This window comes from Mytilus trossulus, chromosome 4 (assembly GCF_036588685.1).
Source record: "Mytilus trossulus isolate FHL-02 chromosome 4, PNRI_Mtr1.1.1.hap1, whole genome shotgun sequence".
Taxonomy (NCBI): Eukaryota; Metazoa; Mollusca; class Bivalvia; order Mytilida; family Mytilidae; genus Mytilus; species Mytilus trossulus.
The window spans coordinates 78,794,199-78,811,794 of NC_086376.1; the positions used below are offsets into that span (position 1 = coordinate 78,794,199).

Genomic DNA, 17,596 nt, shown 5'->3' on the forward strand with positions numbered 1-17,596 from the left:
CCAAACAAACTTCAAACATAAGGGAATATTTTAACGTGATAATAAGATTTCCAAACCAGAATTTGAAAAATGAGAAAATAGGGGGACCAAAATGGGCCTTATTGTACCTTGTCCTTTCTGACTTTAAACTACAATATCAATGTGACAAGGTTAAAAGTAAAATCACAAAAATACTGAACTCTAAAGAAAATACAAAACGGAAAGTCCCTAATCAAATAGCCAAAAGTAAACGTGTTCCCTTATTTTAGTTGCAGATATTAGTTTACAGTAGTAGGGCTATTTGATTAATAATACCACATGTATGAATAATATGATGCATACATATTATGTTTCAGGAATTGGAGAGACATATCTACTTTTAGCTAACCATCACCTTGAACTGTTTTTTAACGGGAAAGCCAGGGATGATTGTCAGGAGGCCTTGATTTATCTTACAAGGTATGTACGAAAATAGATATCTTGTTTGAACTGTTGTCATTTGTCATTTTGGGACCTTTTATATTTGCAATATAAGGAGCCTTTGCTCATTGTTGCAGGCCATGCTGTGAAGTACAGTTATTACATTCTACATTATTAGGTATCTGGGCGAGAGTTTTCATGTTGGCAATCATACCACTTATTATTTTTATAGTACAGGTGTTTTAATTTGTGTTTTTTTTTTTAATTTTGATTTTATAGAAAAAAACATTTCCAACCAATAGCTATATATAGACAAGAGAAGTAATCAACAAATCGTATTGATCCAACATCAAGTCCAACCTTTCTCAGCATAAATTGTTTTTCCATTTTCAAACAGCATTGTGATTAATTTTTTATCTGGTAAATAAAAGTTTTGGTTGAGTCAATCTTTGAATATTTTTAAGAATCTTTTAATAAAAACATTTTTTTAAACATAACTATGCATTTCTTGTATTTTAATAATAGAGCAGCAACACATAGACCAGACTTGTCCTGTCTATGGAAGTTTATGGGAGATGCTTGTACAATAACACATCAAATGGCCAAAGAGACTTTCAGGTAAATTATACTGTTGGTAATTATATAATTCTGTCTGTTGTTTATTTTCTTAAATTTTTAAACTTTTGTTCTCAAATAATAATATGTAATTATGCCCCATGGAACAAAGTTGCAGAGAATATAATGTTTTGGATCAGTTTGTCTGTCAGTCAATTTGTCATGTCTTCATGTCACTTTGCTATTGCTCCTTATTTTTTTATGCCCCACCTATGAAAGTAAAGGGTATTATGTTTTCTGGTATGTGCGTTCCTCCATACCTCCGTGTGTCCGTCCCTCTGTCTGTCCATCTGTCCCGCTTCAGGACAAAGTTTTTGGTCAAGGTAATTTTTTATGAAGTTGAAGTCCAATCAACTTGAAACTTAGTACACATGTTCCCTATGGTATGAGCTTTCCAATTTTAATGCCAAATTGTCCATTGAACATGGGGAATGATAATGCGAGTGGGGCATCCATGTACTTTGGACAAATTCGTGTTATCATCTTAAAATTTGTATAAAGGTTTCAACTTATTAGAACCATTGATGAGTTTGAAATTCATAAAAATTTATAACAAAAGACTATTTTTGCGGGAAAAGGACTTATAAGAATATCCCATATTAATTATGCTTAGGGCATGTGAGCTTCCTTAATAAAAGTTTTCTCATTTGGATTTTCAAGTGTTTGTCTAAAATAAATGACAAACTGCACAAAACTTTGAATTGCATTAAATCAAAGTTAAAGTTCACTACCAAAAAAAAAACTAACAAAATATGATTGAACAAATGAAAAATGGTGTGTTGGACAAGTTTTGAATTATTGCCAGTTCAATAAAAAATTTATAAACATATGTGTTGTCAGTTACAAACAATAATGAAATAGCCACCTGATTCTTAATTTATTACATTATCATCTTTTAATGAAATGGAATATTTTTTTAGGGAAATCATTTTGCCTGTTAGTGAAATACAAAAAAATGTGTCCCTTTTAAAAATATTATTAACTGTTCATTGTTTATTTCATCATTGCTTATAGCATGGAAGTACCAAAGAAGCTTCTTGAGAAAAGTGATCAGGAATCAACAGTGTTATCTATGATACAAACACTGGAGCTAGGGGCAAGGTAATATCTCTTAGTTTTGATAAGGGGTTTGGTATGTATTTCTAACGGATATATATTTGGTAAATGTCAATGTGCCATTGAATTAACAACACCAGGTAATGTTTTGATTTAACCATACAATAGTGAGATATAAAATAAATAAGAAAAAAGTTTATATACTGCATAACTTTGGTTTTAAGGAAATATGTGGGTAAAGCCACTGTGATATCTAAGATTAGAATTATGATTTTAATCTGAAATTATATTTTAAAACATTGAAAAACACTATAAGTTCAAAATACCTCAAAGAAAAGTGGTATTCTTATAAATGTTGCACTTTAAGATATGTATTCAATTTTTTTAGATGCTATGGTAGAGCTTTAAAAATTCTGCCTGAATGTGCCTCTCTTTGGCATGACCTTGGATTTAACCTTTTCCATCAATCACAGAATTGCTCCTCTGAGTCTATGACAACAGTAGCAGGAAAGTCTGTCAATTCTTTGAAGAAAGCCTTGTCCTTAGATAGTGTCAATCATCTACACTGGAATGCTCTAGGAGTTGTAGCTTCCTCCAAAGGTTTGAGCTTATGATTACTTAGATTCAGGGTTATATATGAGTTATCAATTATCATGGATAATGTGAGATAAATGAACCACAAATTTAAATGTTCAACAAAGAACATTTTTTTTATATTCTTGTATGAGATAACTTTGAAAACAATGAAAATTAAACATCCATAGAAATACAATTTTTACTCAATCCACCAAAATTGATATCCATGAAAATAAATGAATGCAAAATAATAGAAAGTTGCATTTAATATGATGATGAATTTTTTCAAACAAGATCTCAATGGAATGGAAAAATTCGGATATTGTGGAAAGGTGTCTCACTGGCAATCTGAATATAAAGTTCAGAGTAATACTGAAATTGAAGCTACAGGTTTCAGAAATGACACATGGGGATTGATTAATCTGATCATATCATTTGTTTAACACCTTATGTGATTTGAAATATGTATAATAAATTTATTTCTGATCTTAAGTTACAGTTATTAAAATACTTTAAACTGAACTAAATTTAGATTAAATCTGTATATGTTATAAAGTTCAAGTTTTACCAATATTCTTCTCCAGGAGTTAACAACCCTACCCTAGCACAGCATTGTTTTATCCAGTCTATCAAAGCAGAGGCTAGTGTAAGTACTATTTATATTGTGTAGAGTTATAATTAAGAAAATTAAAAACTTTAACCAGCACAAATCCTTGGAATACGGTAATGAAAAAAAATCATTTTATGCTAAATTCTTCATTCTGCAACACTTTTTCAATCACTCTGGTATCAGCCATAAACTTAACTTCAGTTTTTTTGTATGTAAACTAATCCATTTTTAACAGATGCCTCACTGAATTTGATTTTGAGTTTCTCAAAACTATCTATGTTGATTTAATTTATTCATGAAGATTTTTTTTTATCTCTGTTTAGGATATGTAAATGTCTTTACAATGTGATATTGACACCAAAAGACAGTATCAGAAATCCATATGAATTGAAAAAAAAAACCAACTTTTTTTTAATATGATTTAAATAAGATGTTGTATGAGTGCCAATGACAACTCTCCATAAAAATCACAATGTATAAAAATCTATCAATCATAGGTCAAAGTAACCCGTTTTCATATCATCTAATTATCTGGTATTCTGTTTATTTTAGTTAGTAAAAACAATATTTTTCATCTAACACTTATGTCAAATTATAATAAATTTATCTATTTAAGTGGCATTTTAAATATAGATACACCTAAAAACTGATACAAATTTAAAAACAAAGAAAAAACAAAGTAAAATTGTTCAAAATATAAAGTATAATTATATTTTTCAGAACCACATAGCATGGACTAACCTGGCAACATTGTACCTTACCAATGAAAATATACATGTGAGTGTTAAAACTTATGTGCATCTAAATTCTTATAAATCCATGTATTCCTTTTGGACTTTTAGTATATTAAAATTAGTCAAAAGCTACTTACAGAAACAACATTTTGCTCACAACTACTAAGTCAGAGAACTGAGGTTTAGATCTTTTTCTGGCGTCAACGGCAGTGTTGGCAAGTGGCTTAAAGAATGATTTGTGTTTGTGATTTAGATGGTTATTAACTAGTATTTAGTATACCGTAAACAAGAACGGAAGTGGCACAGCTCAATTTCCCTAGAGATAATATTACCATTCTTTTACTTAGTTTCAGTCATGGTCTTTTGACCTTGAAACTTTGGCATCATTAATATTTTCGAAAATTTTGATTATTTCAATTAAGGGAACTTTTTACGGTAAGTCGGTGATTATTAATATGCAGTGTATCTTTTTCATGGAGGTTATTTGGCTCTCTAGTCTTGGTCCTTTGACTTAGAAATTTTGAATACTGAAAAAACAGAAATTATTGTGAGTTTTGAAGAATGAACAAAAATGTGAGTTTTATTATTGTGATTTTAGGAAAAGCTACATACAGATATATGTACAAGATTTCATAATAGGAGTTTTGCTTGTTGCAATACTCAAGTTGCATTATTAAGATAAATAAAAAAAAATCTGAACTTTTGTGATCAGACATGTAAGAATAAAACAATTCAATCAATTAAGTGAATGGTCTGATTCCTTTTGTGATTCTGTTTTCCATTTCTCTATCTGATACATTATATCAACACTATAAAATTGTTTTATTTTCCAGTTAGCACATGAAGCTTTCAAGATGGCACAACGTCTAGAACCAACTTATGTTGCAGCATGGATTGGACAGGTATTAAAGTTATATGAATATACAAAGATGTGATGTGATTGCCAATGTGACAAGTATCCATCAAATGACATATAAGTTTACAACTATAGTTCACTGTATTGCCTTCACTGTATTACCCATTTGATTAAAGGGGCACTAGCTGTCAAATTCATGGTCACCGATTTGACTCAAATTCTCATATTTGATTAATAACAATGTAAAACGTTTATCCAAACTACCAAAAGTCTAATATAAACAGTATACAGAGCATGGTAAAGATAATATGTAGGTTCGTTTCGTGTGTATGTTAGTCCAGACGCCATCTAATTAACTATTGATTTGACCTGAGATGACCATATAAGCGATGTAAACATAAATAACAATATGAATAGATTAAACCAACACGTGCAATTGGATTTTAATAGGTCTGTTTGATTTTATCTTATAGATTAAAAATTTATTTGTCTCATTGTTTTTAACGGTATAAAAACGATTTTATGTAGATCGAATCAGTAATCAAATGATTTACCGTAGTTTCACTTTCATTGTTGACATTCTTTTTCTTTAAATAACCTGTACACGTATAATGCATGCGTTGTCAATCTCTAGCGAGGGGTTAAATTGAAGTTCATATGAATACGGATTTATTGAGGTCGGCTAATTCACTTGCAAGTGAAACAGTAATTATCAATGTTTCATCGCTTAATTTGACAAAATTAAACCATTTTGGCTGCTAAAAGCGAATTATTATTTCACTATTTCCCTTTCATTATTGATTGCCCCAAAAAAATCTAACTTAAGATTTTTTACATATCTCGTAGCTAGTGCCCCTTTAACAGAATGTAACAATCATGTGTATCTTTAATAACAAAAAAATAATGTTTTATTATGGAAAGCATTCACACTATTGTGTAACTCATGGGTTTTATAGCTTGAATGCAATAGATAATAATTGTAATAAGATTAAAACTGCATATTTTTTTTCAAAATCAATTTGTTTTCTTATGCCACAAAAAAACCACAGACATATTAAGATTGTTGAAAATGTATTCGTTTTTAATTGAAATCTATAAAATAAATGCTTACTTTGAGTGCAGTAGGTTGTAGATTTTTTTCAGACCATACGTCATAGATCATGCAATGTGTTGTATTTTTCAGGCCTTGATTGCTGAGACTGTTGGGGATGAAGATGCTATGGATTTGTTTAGACATACAACAGAACTAGCTACCCATGTAGGTTACTTTAAATCTTTACTTAATTATATTACTGAAGAGTGACAGGGTGATAAATGGGGAAAGTACCCAAACAAACAAGAAACAAATAAACAATTTAATAGGATTATTCCATATATAACCATCACAAAAATTAAACAAAATCTAATTGCACCCTTTACAGAAGTGTCATTGAAATATATGAATTTTCGAATGACAAATTCAAAATTTAAGATGCCTTACCAACTCCTCTCTGTTATTTTGTCTGTGACGCTGATGGCTCAGCTCAGTAAGTTGGTAAGATACACTGTAAGAAAATATATTAAACTGTTTTTGTGCTTAGTCTTTGCTAGCTGACGTCATACTGCTTTATTTCAATGATTTCCCCGCCTTTGAAAATGTGTTCATTTAAAAGAAGATAACCATTTTCAACTAGTAAAAGTGGCATGTTCACAAAAATAATTGGTTAACAATGCTTTGTTACTGTCATTGATTCTCTTGACTTTAGTTGTTAATGAATTTCTGACCACAGGTAGAAGGTGCCAGCGGTTATGGTAGTTTGGTGTGTGCCATGTTACAGGATGAATCTAAACATAATACAGATCTATATCAGTACTCCATTAAACAAATGGCTGCTGTCCCTGCTGCATCTACTGGTCTGGGCAAATATTTAGGTAAACTTTCTATTATTTATACCAATGTTCTCCTTTCATGCCTCATAGAGTATATAGATAAAACACAACATAACAGGACTAAATCTGTGTTGATATATTTGTTCAATTTGTTATTAAACTGCATTTTATCTTCATAGAAGCTAAAATGAAAATTAATTTTATTTTCTTTGGTTTTAGATCGTATTAAGACAAATGCTACAGCTTACAACATGTATGGTTTGTTACTGGAACAGCAAGGATTGTTCAGATCAGCTGTTCAGGCCTTTAAAAGGTGTGTGTATTAACATTTTCTATGAATGTATGTGTACTGTTTTATTTATTATAAATCTTGATGTAACTTCCTTAAGAGAAAACCCACAAATTAAGGATAACTAGTTTCTTTTGATAGCCATACATCATAGATTTTTTATATAATCTGTGACTTTCAACTGTGAAATATTAAATGGTATTAGTCAGATGCAAATCCAGGATTTAGATAAAATAAAAAGGTTGGGAGCCAAACTAGGCAATGTTAGGAGTTTGACATGTTAAAAGTCTATGTTGTTACCATATATGATAATGGTTGGCCTGCTACTTTTCTTTTTAAAATTACAGTGAGGCCCTCTAAATGAGCAAATGTCAACATTTCAATGCAAGTTCTAAAATGCTACAGATATGCATTCAAGTACACAGCAACAAATTACGGACTATTGTTTGCAAGGAAATTCCACAATCTTTCAAATGCTATTTAATTTGCTTAAAAATGCCAATTTAGATTACAAAGAAATATAAAGTTAACCCTCTTTGCAGAATGTACATTATATATTTATGACTGACTTTTGATCAGACAACAATAAATTAACTGTGGTAACATGAGCTTATGTTACTTATCCATACCACTTCACAGTAAATTAACATAAAACATGTTAGATTATACTTTCAGTGCAATAGATTTAGGTAGCTGTAGAGAACCTGCTAAAATTAGAATGAACTTAGCTAGAGTTTTATGGTGAGTAAAAATTCAAGTAAACCATTTAATAAATCAGATAGAATCATATTCAAAACAGTGTGGTCCTGGCCATTGATTGACGACCTTAATTATCCCTTTGACTGGGACAGATTAGGTGAACGTTTGTCGGTAACAATCACTGCTCATTATGTACTTGTTAAAGACACTGAATCAGTGGGGTCACCAAAGGTTCTCAACACCTAAATAAAGCAATTCGAAAAACGAATCCGGAATAATACGATGTGTTGATTTTTATCAATAATATAAATCAAAACATAAAGGTTATTCCTGAATAATTTTTCGAATTATTTTATTATTAAAGGCGTTAAGAACCTTTGGTGAACCCACAGTTTAAATTCTATAATAAGTAAGAAGTGAGCAATGGTCAATGGGATAATTTAGGTTGTCAATCAATGGCTAGGACCACACTGTTTTGAATATGATTCTATAAGAATACATTTTGATTTTATTTACCTTAGATCAATTGCATTAATCAGTTGTGATTTATACAAATAAACTGCTACCCTGAGGTACCTGAACCTGAAGCATAAAAAAAAATAGTGGATTTGACTTCTCCTCCCTAGCAATCTATGATAATGTTGGTCTATGTTAGATGCATAATTAGGCAGGCAATTATGATCAGAATGGAAATGTTTAATATGATTCCCTCTGAATTAAAAAGAACCATTGCACCTACTCTCAATCACACAAACATTTCTTTAATAAGTTATTAACTTTTTATATTGAGTTATTTTAGAAAATTGATTGTACATGCAAATGGTGAGTTTGAATTCAAGATGTATGTATAAAATTTTATAATTGTGTTTACAGTCAGTTGCAGCAATATGACGAAGCTATGGTGCAGTATGATGTAATTGACATGCCAACAACCTTTAATGACCTTTGTAGTCTTGGTTACGCCTGCTACAAATCTGGAAAATACAAAGAAAGCTATCAAGGTAATTATACAACAGTTAGACTCATTGCAAAAAGATGAATTTGAACAAGTTAAAGAGGAGGGGTTGGAGGGGTCCTGATCCCGAAATCCTGGGTTTGAAAACATGAAAACCTGGGGTCCCAAATTAAAAAAAAATAAATCCTAACCTCCCAAAAATAAGAAATCATGGATCCCAAGAGGGTCAATCCCCAAATCTTGAACTTTAAAACATCAGATCCTGAGTTCCGAAAAAGGTCCTGCCCCCCCTAGTTAAAGTTATGAAGTTGTATTTTAAGTTTTAAATACATGTTGAAGGTCTGTATAGAAGGAATTTGTTTTATATTATTTTTAGTATTTTAAAAGTAACATATTGGTAAAATATCATACACTATCAATTTTATGAAGACTTTCTTTGAGGTATGGGAACTAAAAAAAAAATGGATCTCACTCACAGTTTACCAGAGCAACTTTCTTCGAAATGAAAGAAACTAATAACAGATCAAATAAAAAAAAATGCTTCAAATATTTAAATCTTACTAGCAAAAAAAAGTGCTCAAGTTTATGTTTATTGAAAATATGATTCTAATTATTGTTGTTTTTTTATGCCCCACCTACTATAGTAGAGGGGCATTATGTTTTCTGGTCTGTGCCTCCGTTCGTCCGTCCGTCTGTGCGTCTGTTCGTCTGTGTGTCCGTTCGCTTCAGGTTAAAGTTTTTGGTCAAGGTAGTTTTTGAAGAAGTTGAATTCCAATCAACTTGAAACTTAGTCCATCCAATCAACTTGAAACTTAGTCCATCCAATCAACTTGAAACTTAGTCCATCCAATCAACTTGAAACTTAGTCCATCCAATCAACTTGAAACTTAGTCCATCCAATCAACTTGAAACTTAGTCCATCCAATCAACTTGAAACTTAGTCCATCCAATCAACTTGAAACTTAGTCCATCCAATCAACTTGAAACTTAGTCCATCCAATCATCTTGAAACTTAGTACACATGTTCCCCATGATAAGATCTTTCTAATTTTAATGCCAAATTATAGTTTTGACCCCAATTTCATGGTCCACTGAACATAGAAAATGATAGTGGGAAGTTCAGGTTAAAGTTTTTGGTCAAGGTAGTTTTTGATGAAGTTAAAGTTACATCATCTTGAAACTTAGTACACATGTTCCCTATGATATGATCTTTCTAATTTTAATTCCAGATTATAATTTTGACCCCAATTTCACGGTCTACTGAACATAGAAAATGATAGTGTGAGTGGGGCATCTGTGTACTGTGGACACATTCTTGTTATAAAATCATTAAAAAAGAAAAGTGTGATAGTTTTTAGGTCCCCCTGATTATCTTGGAAAAACAGAATTTTATAGGCAAGATGGGATTTTCCTGAATGTATGCATATAGATATAAAAAAAAAAAAAAAATATTCCAAGCCATTTGCTGTCCATATTTTTGTAAATTTGTGTATTTGTAATTTTGGCATTTTCCTTAAAAATCCAAATCTTTTTTAGAATGTTGCATGCAATTGTCTATATATTGAGGGCATACAATACAGTTTTGATCCCGTATTTATAGTTTGATGATAATTTCAATATAGGCTATTTTTTGCCTGATGTGTAATAAAAAATGTGTAATAAAAAATATAACTTCATGTGCTACTTTTTGAGTTAAATGAGGTTGAAATTTGTATATTTGCTCAAGATTCGGATTTGTGGCCGTATTTTCCCTTTCAAAAGAATGACATAACTTTTTTGTTTTAAAAGATAAACACCAATTGTTTTTTTGTTAAATAATTTGTATTTCTGTATTTTATGAATATAATAAAAATGTATGCATTTTTTATTCAGAAATAACTCATATTTATCAAATGGTCATGAATTCAGAAAAAAAAACATAATTTTTTGCTTTAGATTTCTCAAAATTAAAAAAAATTGCATTTTTGTAAAATTTGGGTCACATAATCTCTCTGCAAAATGAAACAAAGTTTCGTTTAAAAAAATAGAGGTCCATGTACTCTTTTTTTCAAATTAAATCAGTTTGAATGATAAAAATCAGTTGAAAAATGCATTTTTCCTGATATGTCACAATTTGACATCCCAAAAATTACATTTTATGTTAGCAATGTCATTACATCCCCTGAAAGTGTATGGTATGCCCTTAACACAATGCCTTTAAAGATACTTTATTATCACTCAATCCTATCTTTATATAAAGCTTACCAAGAAGCATCTGAGCTAGCTACAGGGGACAAGGAAAAGTCACATGTCTTAACAGCTCTAGGAATGGTGGCTTATAAGTTTGGAGACCTTGATGGAGCAAAAGCAGTTCTACTACAAAGGTATTTTGGACACCTAAAATTTAAAGGTTTTGATCAAATAGTTTTGACTGTTCCTGAATATCTTGATAAAATAAGAAGTGTGCAAATTGACCATGAAAGACCATTTTGAACTTTTAAGCGTTATTTTATTTTATAAACTCAAGGTAGTACACAAACTGAATGTTGGAGACAAGTTACTCTTAGATGAGCACATGTAATAAAGCATTTTAAGGTGGTAAATTAAAATCTGTGTAGTTTATTCATCATAACCGTAGTTTTTTAATTTTAACACAAACTGTTCTTTAAAACAATAATACAGTATACTATATCATGTATACTTTCAAAAGATTCTTTATAAACTAAAAGCATACAATTGAATTATTGGATACTTAATGTGTCCAAATTTTGTCTTTTATTTCAGTTCCCAGTTAACACCAGCCTCAGTGAATGGTTTGAAGTCTCTCTGTGCCCTTGGTATAACCTTATCTGATAGTACATTAACAATGGCTGTCCTACAGGAACTCTTCAGTCATGGGGATACAGATGTGGATGTGTCACATCTAATGACAATATCACATTGTTTGTTAGAGGTAAAATTAAGATTAACACGAATCATAGAATATATTAAAAGGAAAAACAGTGATTTATCTTGAAGATTTAGCAAAATAATGGATGCAACTTTAAATGTAGTACTTTTATGCATATTCTTATAATAATACTCATACAATGTTCAATGGCAGAGGTCACTGAATCAGAAGTGACATTACATAATGTACTACATTAAAAGATATTATATATTATTCATTGGAAACTATTTTCAGAACTCATCAAGATATAATTAAAGTTGCGGTACCATTGGCAATAACCAAGCTGTTCTCCAAATAGAAAATAGAAATAGATATTTACTTAATAAACTGGATTGAGAACTGATTTATAAACAGTGCTTTTGCTAATTGAATTATTTATCATTATAAAGTAGATAATATGAGACAGGCATAACCTGTGAATGGGGACGAAGTCTGTATTTATTATTTTTTTTAATTCAATCATGTTGATAAAAGAAACCGAAATATTGTACGTAACGTTCCCGATTTTTGTTCTGTTGTTAGGGAATTGGCTGTGACGTTCTTTAAGTTATGACGTCATATTCGATGTAAACAAAAGAAACATTTTCATCAGGTATCGTTTTTTTCATATCAAACAATTATTAAAATTGAATTTGTATTGAGATCCAATCTGATATTTTACTAGACTGATAAATATATTTTTTTTTCAAAGTCTCATGCAAACAAGACAGATATCTGCGCAAATGCGTGGAAAACCTGAACAGGAAGTAGATCTGAAAAAAAAAGTTAACGATTTTGAGTTCATTAGTAGAATGAAAAATTTTGTCCCCATAATATTAATTTTTATTGCTATTTAGTGCTTTTTTCTTTGATTTTTTTTTGTGATAATTTTTCATATCATGCTACTCACTTAAAATGGAAAGTTATTGCTAGAAACTAAGGAGGCAATTGGCGTTGCTAATGAAATTTACATGACATTGACTATGTCATCATATGTAAAACAGTGATAAACAGATTATCATTGGTCATCTCAACTCAATTGCTTTTCCCCGCTTTCGCTGTACTGGCTCAAACTAGAAAATCAATCTCTTGAGATGATCAACGATAATCTATAAGTAATGGATGTGCATGTCCTCAATTACAAAGGTGATATATGAGACAATATCTTTGATAATAAAGTTTTAAACAGTTGTTTAAGTTGACATGGTTGTGCAACTAGAACAAAAAGTCTACCTACATTCTGGCTTATATTTTTACATTTTAATTTTTAGAACAACCATAAAGGAGCTAAAACATATATTCAGCAATGTATTCACAAGAACCCTATTCAGTCATCACTATGGAAACTTTTGTCAAGGTTACTGTTCAGAAATTTCCCAGAATCCTCGGCATCTGCTGCAGCAAGCTGTGCAGAGTGTGCATACAGACTAAATCCAATAATGCAGGTAAGTATTAAGAAGTGCTGCTGAAATTAAAACTATTCTTTTCAAGCCAACTAAGCTTTTCCTATAGATAAAATCAATTGAGGTATTGCCATTGGCAGACGATAAAATTGTTTGAAATGCACAATCTTAGTTTGAAAACGTTAGATTTATTGTAGGTAAGTAGATACTACTGGTCACTTTCAAATTTTTAAAGTTGTTGCTAGATTCTTATGCACTGTTATTTCTGAGTGGAGAAAAGTTTATAAATTATATAAAATGCATGTTACCAAGACTAGTAAATGATGACATTTGTTGGTAAAAGACAGGAAAATATGTATTTCAGATAGACAGTAACATTGACTGAAAAAAGCATAACAATGAAGAAGATAATTTATTTAATTCAGTCTTTATGTGATGGATAAGCATAATATTCTTCATTAAAAAATGAAGAATACCCTAATTAGATATCCTCTATACTGTATGAAATTATCAAAATCAGCATTTATATTACAGAATATACAGAATATGGTGACTGCTAACTTGTTGAGGTCAACAACTACCAATAACTCTAAGTTACTGAAATCAGCTGTGAAAGCTTTACACATTAACCCAGGTAGATACATTAAAAAAATATGGTATTGTATCTTTAGTAAAAAAAATATCAGGCCTCTGCAGGGCTAAGTAGTTCTACTTAATCATCAAACACTGAAGTATTTTTTTGAGATGAAACAGTAAGAAACTGTCATTATGTTATGGACTCAACCTATTAGTTCTAGAACAGCCCTAAAAAAAATTCTTGTCAGTTATCATTTTTTTTTTATAAAGGATTTAAGTCCCTGTAAAAAAAATATGTATATCAGACATTGTTTTGTATGAGGTTGTTTACACGATTGTATCCCTTGTTCTGGAATCATGCCTGCTACTTTTCTTCAATTTATTATTTTAATCTTCTTTTTTTTTTTTAGACATACAAGAAAACTGGAGAAATCTGGTCAAGTCATTAGACAGACAGTGTGAGAAGGAGAATGCACAATGTTGGACAGAGATAAGAGATTCTTACACCCAATGGATGTCTCAGACAGAAGAATAATTTATTGAACAAATAAAATGTCTTTGAAAGAAATGGGTTTAGAAATATTTAACATGCGGTATTATAATTTATTTGGAAACAGGATGTTCATGGAAACAAACACAAAAAAACTTTTTTGACAACTATTCATACAGTTTCCATGAGATAGAGTATATTCACCATGAAGAAATTTCATTCACAGTGTCAAATTCAAAAGCTGACAACACAAGTGAAATGTGAGTCTTGATCAAACTTGATAAAAGTTTGATTGATAATAATTTTCAAGATTTTTATTGACTTTGTTAAGACAATATCTGTCTGCTATGCATATTTAACCTAAAAAATTCTTCAAAGGTATAAATAAGATAAATTGCATCTTAAATACCACATCAGAGGAAGAGAAAAAAAGCCTACAACATTGTCTTTCTTTACAGTAAATAGGAAAAGCATGAAAAGATGATAACTTTAAAGGGTTATGGGTTTTAAAATAGAGCTAAAAAAATGCAAGAAATCAATCAAGTGAAAACAGAATGAATTGTAAAAAATTCACTAAGGTACCATGATTTTAATTACTGTAATGTTTCTCATTGATAATTTTTTATTTTTTTTATTTTATTAACTGGATTTTCAAAGAAAGAAATCAGTTATTGATTTGGGGATATATGACAGGCAGTCAGTAGCCAAATATTTCTGTGCATTGCTTTATCAATGAGATTAAATATTTAATCATGAACTGTTGAACCATAGCTTTTAAATGTTTTAAATATGTTGTTACTGACAACAAAATGGAGGTCAAGTTCAATAATGACGATTTTGACTTTAAAGTCATAAGAAACCTCAAATAAAAAAAAATAATGCATATGGTTTATCAATTGATAGTTTTCATTATAAAACTTATGTACATTTACTTTTTTCTGAAGAAAATTCTGAAATTTATTCATATTTAGAAGAAGTTTACTTTATTTTAATTGCTTCCTGGAAAGGAAGCAATTCCCCTGACATATTTTCTATATGCAAAGTGACCTCAATGTGACCCATCTCTTAAAAATCTGGTGATCGCAATACACATGGATGTCCTTAATATAAACTATTATCTGAATTTACATGTTAAACAAGTGCTCAATTTCCATGCTTTTTTGTTGACTTTTTATACGACCGCAAAATTTGAAAATTTTTCGTCGTATATTGCTATGACGTTGGCGTTCTCGTTGTCTGAATACTTTTACTTTTAGTTTTCGCACTCTAACTTTAGTAAAAGTAAATAGAAATCTATGAAATTTTAACACAAGGTTTCTGACCACAAAAGGAAAGGTTGGTATTGATTTTGGGAGTTTTGATTTCAACATTTTAGGAATTAGGGGCCAAATAAGCATTTTCTTGTTTTTCCCACAGTAACTTTAGTTTAAGTAAATAGAAATCTATGAAATTTTGACACAAGGTTTATGACCACAAAAGGAAGGTTGGGATTGATTTTGGGAGTTTTGGTTCTAACAGTTTAAGAATTAGGGGCCAAAAAGGGGTGCAAATAAGCATTTTTTTTTGGTTTTCACACCATAACTTTAGTATAAGTAAATAGAAATCTATAAAATTTAAACACAAGGTTTATGACCACAAAAGAAAGGTTGGTATTGATTTTGGGAGTTTTGGTCCTAACAGTTAAGGAATAAGGGACCCAAAGGGTCCAAAATTAAACTTTTTTGTTTGATTTCATCAAATATTGAGTAATTGGGGTTCTTTGATATGCTGAATCTAACTGTGTATGTAGATTTTTAATTTTTGTCCCGTTTTCAAATTGGTCTACATTAAGGTCCAAAGGGTCCAAAATTAGTTTGATTTTGACAAATATTGAATCCTTGGGTTTCTTTGATATGCTGAATCTAAAAATGTACTTAGATTTTTGATTATTGGCCCAGTTTTCAAGTTGGTCCAAATTGGGGTCCAAAATCAAACTTTGTTTGATTTCATCAAAAATTGAATAAATGGGGTTCTTTGATATGCCAAATCTAACTGTGTATGTAGATTCTTAATTTTTGGTCCTGTTTTCTAATTGGTCTACATTAAAGTCCAAAGGGTCCAAAATTAAGCTTAGTTTGATTTTAACAAAAAATGAATTCTTGGGGTTCTTTGATATGTTGAATCCAAACATGTACTTAGATTTTTGATTATGGGCCCAGTTTTCAAGTTGGTCCAAATCAGGATCTAAAATTATTATATTAAGTATTGTGCAATAGCAAGAAATTTTCAATTGCACAGTACTCAGCAACAACAAGAAATCTTCAATTGCACAGTATTGTGCAATAGTAAGAAATCTTCAATTGCACAGTATTGTGCAATAGCAAGTATTTTCAATTGCACAGTATTGTGCAATAGCAAGAGTTATCTAATTGCACAATATTGTGCAATAGCAAGAATTTCAATTGGAGTTATCTTTCTTTGTCCAGAGTAGGAAGTTGAATCAACTTAAATCATTGTTTTATACAATATACAATGTATAGTCACTTTTACTACCAACTGATAAATTAAAACAATCTTTACCATTCAGTGATAACAAGCACTTTTTTACATTTTAATATTTTATGATGTATTTAAATGAGTAATTATTGTTGCAAACTCCATTAGAAATTTGAATTGAGATCAGTTTTGGAATAAAGAATATGGGGATGTGAAGAAAAAAAATTGGGGGGGGGGGGGGGGTGGGGGGGTCAATTTTTCTCATTTGAAATTTCATAAATATAAAGAAAATTTCTTCAAACATATTTTTGAGAGGATTAATATTCAACAGCATAGTGAAATGCTCAAAGGCAAAACAAAAATTTAAGTTCATTAGACCACATTCATTCTGTGTCAGAAACCTATGCTGTGTCAATTATTTAATCACAAGCCAAATTTATAGCTGAATCCAGCTTGAATGTTGTGTCCATACTTGCCCCAACCGTTCAGGGTTCAACCTCTGCGGTCGTATAAAGCTGCGCCCTGCGGAGCATCTGGTTGTCGATTGTTGACAAACAGGTGACAATCGTTAAACTTCGGCTTCAAAAGACGAACTTTAATTACCTGCCATATTTTCACAACAACACTGACAGATTGAGAAAAAAAAATTGACGATTATACGAAATTTACAATAAAAAAATGATAAGTCGTGCACAGAAGACTAAGTTTATAATGTTTGTATGCATTTGTTCAAGAATAGGAAGAACATTATTTTTTACCGGTCACTTGTTTCTTATGACTTTATCTGTTCAGGATTTATGGTTCTCGAAAGATTGAAAAGGGTGTTTCAAGTGATGCCTGTGCATTTACTCATAAACAGTTAAACCAAAGCTTTTCAAATTTAGATATGTTGTTACTGATGACAAAATCAAGGTCAAGGTTAATAATAGTGATTTTTACTTTTCCTGTTAGGAATCATGTTTCTTGAAAGATGAAAAAATGGCATTTCCAGTCATGTCGTTGCATTTACTCATGAACCATTCAACCAAAGCTTATCAAATTTTAAAATGTTGTTACTGATGACAAAATGGAGGTCAAATAGGATAA

General features: G+C 30.5%; 1 protein-coding gene across 4 annotated transcripts in view; it reads left to right on the forward strand.

Annotated features, from left to right (window-relative positions):
* The window catches only part of LOC134716053 (tetratricopeptide repeat protein 37-like), a 46,293-nt gene extending 32,138 nt beyond the window's left edge, over positions 1–14,155 (forward strand). For 3 of the 4 annotated variants that reach the window (XM_063578760.1, XM_063578761.1, XM_063578762.1), the window contains 17 exons: positions 336–438; positions 925–1,017; positions 2,029–2,115; positions 2,459–2,670; positions 3,231–3,292; positions 3,977–4,033; positions 4,824–4,892; positions 6,030–6,104; positions 6,616–6,757; positions 6,935–7,028; positions 7,680–7,745; positions 8,577–8,704; positions 10,898–11,021; positions 11,422–11,590; positions 12,838–13,011; positions 13,504–13,603; positions 13,956–14,155. In XM_063578760.1, coding sequence (XP_063434830.1) covers positions 336–438; positions 925–1,017; positions 2,029–2,115; positions 2,459–2,670; positions 3,231–3,292; positions 3,977–4,033; positions 4,824–4,892; positions 6,030–6,104; positions 6,616–6,757; positions 6,935–7,028; positions 7,680–7,745; positions 8,577–8,704; positions 10,898–11,021; positions 11,422–11,590; positions 12,838–13,011; positions 13,504–13,603; positions 13,956–14,080 — 1,880 coding nt within the window. In that variant the 3' untranslated portion in view covers positions 14,081–14,155. The remainder of the gene's footprint in view (positions 1–335; positions 439–924; positions 1,018–2,028; positions 2,116–2,458; positions 2,671–3,230; positions 3,293–3,976; positions 4,034–4,823; positions 4,893–6,029; positions 6,105–6,615; positions 6,758–6,934; positions 7,029–7,679; positions 7,746–8,576; positions 8,705–10,897; positions 11,022–11,421; positions 11,591–12,837; positions 13,012–13,503; positions 13,604–13,955) is intronic. The other variant, XM_063578759.1, reaches the window with a different exon arrangement.
* The last annotated feature ends 3,441 nt before the right edge of the window (positions 14,156–17,596 follow it).